Here is a 10,763-nt window from a genome sequence, read left to right as displayed (position 1 = left end):
TGTGTGTGTGTGTGTGTGTGTGTGTGCGAGTGTGTGCGTGTCACTGATACCGCTCAGATCTCATGAGTTTCTTAAGTATAATATGAATAAGGAAATGAAGTGGCATTGGCCCTAAGCTGTCTTAGCTATTTCTTGACGCAAGTAAGTACTGCCCTTTATTTTGATTTCTTATGATTTTTGGCACTCTTTAAAAATCGTTTTTGTCATTAATCCAGATTTGTTCCCATTTGGTTCTAGTTGTTGAAATGGATGAAAACAATGGACTCTTACTTCTAGAACTGAATCCTCCTAACCCCTGGGATTTAAACCCCAGATCTCCTGAAGATTTGGCTTTTGGAGAAGTTCAGGTAAGGAAACATTAAAATTATAGTAATCTATAAAACTAAGATGTCCATGTAATGTATATAAAACATTGTTTATGATAAAATCATTCTGAACTTTTCAGCACATTAAGGAACCCCTGAACTTGGCAGAGATTACAAGGAAATACATCCAGAAAAAAAAAATACAAAACTTTAGAGGCGTACCCAAAGGAGACTCATGCAAAACTAGTGGAGGAAGTTCAGAAATTACCCTTGATGCCAGACACTGTTGGATAGAATGGCTAGTTTTAAATTTCTGCCTGTCACCCTAAGATCTTTTACAAATCTTCTTGTGCATTTTTCCAGCTTTAGAAGAGAGTTTCCTCCAGAAGAAACACTTTAATAGTTTGTGATAAGCAAACAATCAATAATTTATTTTCATGTACTTGTATACTTGGGAAGCTTGTATATATTTGGGCAGTTACTTAGGAAACAAATGGGAACTTGCCCAGAATAGACATAATAAAAACAAATTTGATTCCTTGACCTCTCCTCACCCATTTTGTTGGCTTCTCCCACTGGAGTTTCTGTTACCTTTGTCTCTGCTTCTCCATATACTCCTTTTCTATGGATGTGTCAGGCCATGCAAGGGAATGAGGAATTGATTGATTGGAAATTTCCTGGTCTGTGCCTGTCTCTAAGTCATTGTTTGTGGCCATTCTCAGAGGACTTTGGCATCCTGGAGGGGAAATGTAGAAGGTAATTCATAGGAGAAAGACTTGCAAATCTGTTTAGCCAATTGTCAGCCAGTCTGTGTGGCTGTGCCTGTCCCAAACCCACTGGGAATCACTCATTGTACTCCTATTCACAGTTACTCTGGCATTTAAATCCCCAAATACTTGTCCTAACATCTCTAACTGCCTTTCCTTGTAAACTGTACTTTGAAGGACTGGCCACAAAAGATATTTAGCAGTGCAGACCACAAATAAGTGTTTAGGAGCTAATTTAAATAGAGTAAAACTAGGTAAATCAATTGGTTGGACACCTAAAACCAACCACGAGATTTCTATTCTAATAAGGTCATGATCTGTGCTGGGAATCGTGTTCTGTTAGAGGCTCCTATTGAGTTGTGCTTGAATCCAGGATTTTGCCTGACCATGTTTAGGAGCAAAGTTATCCAACCGCACTTGTCAGCTAACTAGGCAAAACCTTTCAGTTCATTGTAGCTGGCCAGTAATAATTCAATAACAGGAATCTCACTCTCTTCTAACAGGTAACATATCTCACACATGCCTGCATGGACCTCAAGTTGGGAGACAAGAGAATGGTGTTTGACCCTTGGTTGACGGGTCCTGCTTTTGCCCGAGGATGGTGGTTGCTACATGAGCCTCCATCTGATTGGCTGGAGAGGCTGTGCAAAGCAGACCTAATTTACATCAGTCACATGCACTCAGACCACCTGAGGTAATGAAGCCCTGAGCACCGGACTCAAGAAAATGCTGCAGTAAAGGCATAAAATGTTTGCAGATTCTTTTACGTCCTTGCTCACTTTGAAGTAGGCTCAGTTGGGATGAAGAAAAGAGGACTAATTATGATAAGTATTTACATTTGCTTAGCAATTTCATACTTTTAGAACTACTTCCACACTTTGCACCATTGGGAGTGAAGAAAGAGCTATTGCGGGAAGTAGGGTGGGGGTTAATAACCCTCCCTATTCTCTCACTTCCCACCCTAAGGCCGTTTGGTGCAAATCTAAGTTTAAGAGACATCAAAGTTGACTTCCCTTTTTAGTTCAACATGTGTAGCAGGAATTAGCACTCATTTTCTATAAAAGGCCAGAGTGTAAATATTTCAGGCTTACAAGCCATATGCTCAGTGTCACAACAACTCAACTCTGCTGCCCTAGACAAAAGCAGCCATAGACAGTCCTAAACGAGACTGTGTTCCAATAAAACTTTATTTATGAGTAATGATATTTGAATATCATATAACTTTCATGTATTACAAAATATTATTGTCCTTTTGATCTTCTTTACAACTATTTAAAAAGGTAAACACCATCCTTAGCTTGCAAGGTTGTACAAAAACAAGCAAACAAGCAGCAGATCGGATTTGCCCACATGCTGTGATTTGCCAACCCCTGTTTTCCAGCATCCTAACACTGAGCTCCCAACAGATTAACCCTGAGTTGACCTTGTCCAAGACTTCATTGAAACCAAGGCAATATGATACTGATGATAAGAAGTGCCACTTCCCTAACTCAGGTAATCAGAAAGGAGGAAGAAAGAACTTTCACTTGAGACACCACACATATTAGCAAATTAACTGAATTATCATATTTTCAGTTCCTTTGCATAAGTATGGTGTCATGTTTCTTCATCGTTGTTTTGACATCTTTATCACTTCTTCCTGCTTGCTGATATAAACACATAGCAATGCCCACAATGTTCTAATGAAGCAATTTCATTTTTTTTTTTCTGTGACTCCACATAACAAAGTTCAGATATAGGACATACTTCAATAGAAATGTCCATGGCTAGGGATAACATGTTGGTCATTGTTGATTGGCCCTTTGATTTTCTATTTTAAAGCGTTTGGGAACTCTAAGGCATGAATATAATGCTCTGATTAATTTTTTTCTAAGAAAATGGTTTAAAAACTTAACTGATATAGTAACAAATTACTTGCAACACACTTCTTAATTGATCATAACTCACCAGGGTATTGTGGTTCTACAATTAAAAACATACTTTTTTTGGCATGTTACCTATTGCATGGTACCTTTGTCCCACACAAGCTCCTGGAACTAAACTTGCATAATTTCAGGATTACGAGAGCTTTCACAAAGCAGTAAACACCCATTTTAGGGCAATTTATCCTAACTCCCAAAGTTCCTTAAAACACAAGATTTAGTTGCTGAGTCTGGAGATTGAAAGTATGTTCAAAGAATCCCTATTTTGTTTTGGGGGAGAAACCCTACTGATTTTTTCCTCCTGGATTGGACTTAATTTGGATAGCTTTTGCCGCAGTGCTGGAACTTGAAAATTAGTACAGTTGATAAGTGCTGATATGCAGGTTTTGTTTGTATGTTTTTTAGGATTACATATCTTCTTTCACCTGACATTATACTCTGTGTACGAGTCTGATTCTTAAACCAGATAGTATATTCATTAAACTTACAGACTGTCTTTTAATAGAACAAGCATTAGTTGTAGAATCAGAAATCCCAGATTTGAATACCTGTTTGCTATTTGTTATTCATATGTTTCTGAATATGTTTTCTCATCTACAAACAAAAAAACTCAGAGCTTTTTTCTACAAATCAAATAAACTAACATGTGAAGGTGTCCAGTGCCATGTTTGAGCTATAACAGGCACCTAATCATTTATTTGTTATTCCTCTTTCTCCTACACACCACCGTGTTGTAACAACCCTTTTATATAATGAATGCTCAATAAGTGAAAGTTGACTTAATGCGTGAAGGTATTCAAAAATACTTAGATGATTGGGCCGGCCCGGTGGCGCACTGCTACAGTGCGCCACTTGGGAGCGCAGTGGCGCTCCTGCCGAGGGTTCGGATCCCACATACAGACCGGCCGCTCACTGGCTGAGTGAGGTGCGGACGCAACGCCGAGGGTTGCGATCCCGTTGCCGGTCCCGGTCCAGTACGGGTGCGACACTGAGGGTTGCGATCCGTTGCCGGTCACGAAGAAAGACAAAAAAAGAAAAAAGAAAAAGAAAAAAAAAAATACTTAGATGATTGATTATGTATTGAGTTGGGCTTAATAAAAATGTTAAATGTAGTTTTCCTCTACACTAAATTTTACTGTTTTGCATAGCTGGTGACTCTGACCCTCCTAAAAGATAAATAACACATTCTGCACATCAAGGTGTAGCTATCAATCACTGAATGTTGAAGAACTTACCCCCTCCCCACCAGTGGTAGTGACCCATAGGTTCTTCTTATCCCATACTATGTCCCAGTGCTGTCTTTTACCGGGAGCTGCTACTGGAGGAATGAGAAGAAATAAAGATCATGGAGATCTTCGCCTGCCAACAACCTCTGCCACGTGACTTTTTCTGCTCTGTGCCTTCTCTTAGAACTACCCGTACTCAAAGCAGCATCAGTGTGGAAAGTGGAACTCGCACGCCTCGTTGATGTACACACCATGGTATATGGTGTGTTCTAACGATAAAGAGGAATCTCCTAGTAAATTCCTCTCACCATTATAGTCAACTTTGAGCAGAAACTCTTCTCTGGACTCTGGTGAGAGTCTGGCTTTTTCATTCCTTGCTTCTTGGTCAACATGTGGTATGAAGAGTAAACTGTCTCTCATACTAGATGATCCTGTTTTTTCACCTTTTAACCTTTTCATCCTTCTGATCCTAGCTACCCCACACTGAAGAAGCTTGTTGGGAGAAGACCAGATATTCCCATTTATGTTGGAAACACTGAAAGACCTGTATTTTGGAATCTGAATCAGAGTGGTGTCCAGTTGACTAATATCAATGTGGTACCATTTGGAGTATGGCAGCAGGTCTGAAATCTGTTTTCTTTCCACACTTTCCAGTTATGCTTTATGGGATGAATTTTAGGTGACATAGTCATCTTAAGGTTAAGGGAAAAAATGGCCAATGTTGTCTGTGCATGGTACCGTGTAAATTTAACCTTTATTTGAGCTTTAGATGTTGAACATCACTGTCCTAGGTAAAAGATGGTTTTCTTTCCATTTACTAATACAATATTCCTATAAGACAGGCTAAGAAATCCAGTTCTGAATAAGGGAATTTTTCACATTTAAGCTCTGATGTGCCAATTTTTCCAGAAAAGGTGACAACCTTCTCAAATATTGAATTAAAAGCCAAACTGACATACATGTTGTTGATTTTATTGTTACATTCCAGGTTGACAAAAATCTTCGATTCATGATTTTGATGGATGGCATTCATCCTGAGATGGACACTTGTATTATTGTGGAGTACAAAGGTACTTTCTCATCCTCATCAACAAAGAAAAATGAAAAATACTCTTGGTAGGAAGGATAGCAATAGCCATGTGAAATTTCATTCTGTGTTCATCTTCTTCCATCTTCATTTTCAGAGAATATAGTATATTATATCCTTGTCTTAGAAAAAAATGAGCTATCTTTCAGATAATCTTTCCAGAGAACGAATTACCAATAATGTAGTCTAGTTAGTGACAGGTGCAAAGCTTTTTTTCATAAGGCAACAAATATTTTATATTTCACCTATAGTAATTTCTTCAAAACTACCTTTATTGAGCAAATATCTTGTTACTTTCTCCTTGAAATATCATCAGGTACTATAATCATACATTTCTGCCTGTCATATGAGAAGATTGCCTTACCGCCCCAATGATCACTTGAATATGAGCTTTGCATAGAATTTTCAAAAGAAAATTCTTGTGTTGATCTAGTCTCTCCTCCCTTGATTCCTTTGGACTCAACATCTGGAGATGGTTGGGGAAGGCAGTCCGTCTACAATCCAGAGTGGAATCAAGCTAATTGTCTTCATGAGACACCCAGAATCCACCAAGTCAAATGGGATGAATTTATTCACTTGAAAATTCAGAATACACTATTGGAGACTAGGCTTAGAACTCTTGCTCTCTTTGTTTTTTCTTGGACATAAGCAATTCTTCTATAATCAAATAAGTCAGATTATAAAGGCTGTACTTGGAAGACCTTGCCGGCTTGGGAATTCAAACTACGGTTTTCTAGATTTCATCTTGAATACCCATCCTTCTTTGTTTCTCCACAGGTCATAAAATACTCAATACAGTAGACTGCACCAGACCCAATGGGGGAAGGCTGCCTGAGAAGGTTGCTCTAATGATGGGTGACTTTGCTGGAGGAGCTTCAGGCTTTCCAATGACTTTCAGTGGTGGAAAATTTACAGGTAATATTTTACATGAAAGTAGTACCAAGCATTAGGCATGGCATTTTGCTAAAGACTGTGAGAATAAATGCAAAGATAATTGAGACATGACTCCTCCCCACAAGAAACTTACAATGTTACTGGGAAACCAGACTTGTAAAATGCAAATGTTACAGTTTGCAGCTCAAAATGTGATGTTGGAGCATGAAGGAGAGGCTGAGATCAGGGAGCATCTCGGGGAGCCAAGAAAAAGAACCATTTGGATTCATGGTATAGACCATAGAGCAAAACAGGAAAGGTCCAAAATTGGTAATCCAAGCTTAACCACTGTTGGAATTGGTCCAGGATAGGGTTTGTGCAACTCATCGTGGGCACATCTCTTGCCCTGTGCAATGTGCATACGGAGGAGCCACACAGCCAGAGAAGGGCTCTCTAGAGTGTGGAATCCAGGGCAGGAGCCCTTCTGTTCTGGGTTCCAGGATGGTGCTGAGGTTGGCATGGAGGAAAGTGTGTAAGTGGTGTATTTTGCTCATTTTGGTATCCTCAACAGTAGCATTATAAATGCTCAATAGAAGCCCAATTAATAAGTTAATACATTTGGTAAGTGATCCCTAACAGTGTGGCAGAAAATGCCCTACTTGCAGTGTAAAGATAGCCTCTGTCTAGTTCTTTGCTTTCTTCTGTAAGTCTGTATTCATTGCCTGCCTCTCAGAGTGCGAAACCACATGAGAGATAGAGGGAAGGTTCCTCAAGGAGTTAAAAGTGTGACTGGGGAGCCAAAATATATGTATTAAAGGTTAACTAGCATAATCCCATCCTTGCGTGAGTGTGTATGTGTGTGTGTGTGAGTGAATGCACACACATGTATTTTAAAAGGTCTAGAATATACCAAAATGTTAACAATGGTTATGTCTGGGCTATGGGTAACTTTTATTTTTTCTACATCCTTATCTGTGTTTGTCAATTCATAGCAATGATCATAGTAACACCTCCCTGACCCTTTGCCCTATATGCTCTGAGTCCTGCCTAACTCCTCAACTTCCTTTACTTGCCTGTTTTCACGATACTTGCTGTATATCAGCCCACACTGTCCTGCTGTTTTTTTCTCAGCTGCAGCGTACTAAGTACATTCCCATCTCGAGCCTTTGCATTTGCTATTTCCTCTGCCTGGTTGTGCTCTTGCTCCTGATTGCCACATAGCCGGCAACCTTCCGTCTACAAAAACTGTTTCATCTCCTGTGTTTCAACAAAATGCCATCTCTTCACTGAGCACACTGTCTGATGCCCCTCTGTCCCACCCCACTCACCCCATCTACTCTCTACCCTATTGTCCTGTTTTGTTTTCTTTGTAGCACATAACTTTTTGCAATGACTTTATTTACTTGTTCATTATTTGCTTCTCTTGCTAGAATAAATGCTCCATGAGATCAGGGACCTACTTTTTCTTGTTCACCATTTTCTCCCCAGTGCCTAGAACACTGTCTAGCACATAGCAGGTGCACAATATATATTGGCTCAATGAATCAATGAGCAAATGGGAGGCAGACATCATGATTCTTTTTATAGAGGCGGACACAGACATACAGAAGTTAGGTCATTTGCCCAAGTCTGCACAACCAGACAGTGATTGGTAAGAGTCTAGAACGTTTTAACAAGGTGCCAAAGAACAGAGAACATGAATAAAAGCCACGCGTGGCAGCAGAGTTAGTTCTGATAGATATTCTCTGAAAGCATCCACAGGAAAGCAGATGGCAACTGACGTTTTTTAGGTGGATCAGGATTTTGCTCCTAAGTCTAATGGATTCTAACCTCTTTGCTTTTAATCACTGTGCATTGCCAGGTTATGATGTACATGCCTTACTTTTATAATCTACTAAAATAATAAAGCCATTTCCATGTTAGTAAAGTGTTAATAATTTCAAGAATTACAGTGCCTTTAAAATGTGCACCATTCAAGGTACGACTGTGTGTGGGTCCAAATGTACAAGGAGAGAGCTCGGTGCATTTGGCTGGTCTGGTAGCATTTTCCTAGTAACCAAATGAAGTTTACAAAATAAAGCTAGGGGGAATTCTCCACTGATGACACAGAGCTTTGTTCTATTTCTGCGTTAGTTATGTATCAAATTTATCTCCTGAAAGAGTTCCAGTCTCTTAGAACATCTGGTTTTCCGTGATTTCTGAACAGAGGAGACTGTAATCCATATCCTGTCATTTCAGAGGAATGGAAAGCCCAATTCATTAAAACAGAGAGGAAGAAGCTCCTGAACTACAAGGCTCAGCTGGTGAAGGACTTGCAACCTCGAATTTATTGTCCCTTTGCTGGGTATTTTGTGGAATCCCACCCATCGGACAAGTATGGCTAAACATTTTGTACAACATTTTTACACATAAGTTAATGTATGCCAGAATGAGTGGCTTTAATGTGAATATAATGTGAAGTGAGAAAGAAAGTGATTGGTAGGAGTCTAGAACTTTTTAACAAGGTGCCAGAGAACAGAGAGCATGAATAAAAGCCACACTTGGCAGCAGAGTTAGTTCAGATAGATATTCTCTCAAAGGATCCACAGGGAAGCAGATGGCAACTGACATTTATTAAGTGCATGCCAGGAAGTGAACAGGGGGCTTTTCACTAAGTCATCTAAATTCATTCCTCAATGAACTGTGAGGAATGTGATTTTATGCCTTTTTTGCAGACAAAGAATCTGAAATGAGAGAGGCTAAGGGTCTTACCCAAAGTCAGCCTGTTGGAATCACCGGAGTTGAGAAGTGAAACCTAGTGTGCTTAGCTGCAAGGCTCTTTTCTCTATACCACACTACATTCAGAAAATTGAAGTTGTCTTCTCATATTTTGGGTATCTAATGTGATTTTTCTTGCAGCAATATAACTTTTACAAGTGCTATGAATCATTACCAACTTATGGAACTGTTAAAAGAAATAAGACAATGAATTTGATGATCTTGTGCTCTTTGCCAGTGCTCACTGGTGACGTCATGGAACCACCTATTCCAATTCAAGATTTTCTTGAAACAAAAGAAATGCTTGCCAAATATTCAGGATCAAAGACTAAATATGGCAGTGTGATTTATATTTGCTCATCAATATGCATATGGAAAATCTCAATTATTAGTTTCCTAGGACTACAAAGTACTACAAACTGGGTAGCTTAGAACAACAAAAATCTATTGTCTCACAGTTCTAAAAACCAGAAGTCTGAAATCAAGGTGTGGGCAGGGCCATGGTCCCTCTAAAGTCACTAGGGAAAGATCTGTTCCAGGGCTTTCCCCTAGCTTCTGGTTGCCTCAGACACCCCTTGGCTTGTAGGTGGCCATCTTTTCTCTGTGTTTCTTTACATGGTGTTTGCTCTATGTGTGTATATATTTCTCTGTGTCCAAATTTTTCTTTTTCGTAAGGACACCAGTCATATTGCTGGCCAACCTTCATGACCTAATTTTAACTTGATTACCTCTGTAAAGACCCTAGTTCTCTGACGTACAGGGTATTAGGAATTCAACATATCTTTTTTGAGGAAACACAAGTTAACCCATAACTTGTAACGAGTTACAAGTTACAAGTTAACCCATAACAGGTATTTATGTTAAAAATGAAACTTTTTATAACACAAATGAAACTTTTTATAACACAAATCATTAATAATGATTTTACCAGTTTTCTAAAATAAATCAATATGAAGAAGATTTTATTTTAAATTGACAGCATTATAATTCACTGCAAAATTGCTAGAAAAATTTGAAGATTTTTTTGGTATTGATAACTGAGTTGCTTTTCAATTTAGTTATTTATTCCCCTTTGAATTCAATGTTAATATTGAGTTGACACAAGATTTAGTGAACTTATTAAACTTGGATAGACATAGTTTTGAAACTGATATGCTTTTGCTTCAAAGTCGAATCTGTTCTTCTGAAGAAAAGAATCAGTTTGGCAATGTGGATTTGAATATTACATGAAGATGAATTTTTGGTACTTAATTCTTTTATTGGACAACTTTTAGTTGTTTGAAACAACTTGAGCATGTGAATCTACTTTTTGAACTATATATTTCATGAAATCTAAGTACAGATAGATATTTCTGATGAAAATTTAGTATCTGGATTGAAATGTACTCTACATTTAAAATATGCATTGGATTCCAAAGACCTGATATGCCAAAAAGAATGCACACTATTTCATTAATAACTAAAAAAAAAAAATTTAATTGACAGATAAAATTGTATGTGCTTATTATGTACAATATTATGTTTTGAAGTATATATACATTGTGTATAAATTGGCTAATTAACAAGTGCATTACCTCACGTTGCTTTCATTTGTGTGGTAAGAATGCTTAACATCCACCTTCTTAGCATCACGGACCTGTTAAGGAAGTAAAAACAGTCTCAACTATAGAGAACTCCTAGGAACTTGGTTGTTCTGGATAATGAAACCATTCTACATAGCAAATACCTGAAACTGGGTAATTCGTAAAGAAATAATATTTCTTACAGTCCAAAATCCAGGGACTATAGTGATGAGGGCCTTGTTCTCAGGTAGTGACTCTATAGAG

General features: G+C 38.4%; 1 protein-coding gene across 1 annotated transcript in view; it reads left to right on the top strand.

Moving 5' to 3' along the window:
- Positions 1–245: 245 nt before the first annotated feature.
- Positions 246–10,763, top strand: part of LOC103608483 (cytidine monophosphate-N-acetylneuraminic acid hydroxylase-like) — a 32,933-nt gene continuing 22,415 nt past the window's right edge. The window contains 6 exon segments of the mRNA XM_008592914.1: positions 246–347; positions 1,576–1,766; positions 4,694–4,841; positions 5,209–5,290; positions 6,085–6,222; positions 8,419–8,554. Coding sequence (XP_008591136.1) covers positions 246–347; positions 1,576–1,766; positions 4,694–4,841; positions 5,209–5,290; positions 6,085–6,222; positions 8,419–8,554 — 797 coding nt within the window.

Source organism: Galeopterus variegatus, unplaced genomic scaffold (genome assembly GCF_000696425.1).
Source record: "Galeopterus variegatus unplaced genomic scaffold, G_variegatus-3.0.2 Scaffold8460, whole genome shotgun sequence".
In the NCBI taxonomy this organism is placed as follows: domain Eukaryota; kingdom Metazoa; phylum Chordata; class Mammalia; order Dermoptera; family Cynocephalidae; genus Galeopterus; species Galeopterus variegatus.
Note: the sequence above shows the minus strand (reverse complement) of the source record. Positions and strands in the feature narration are given on the sequence as shown.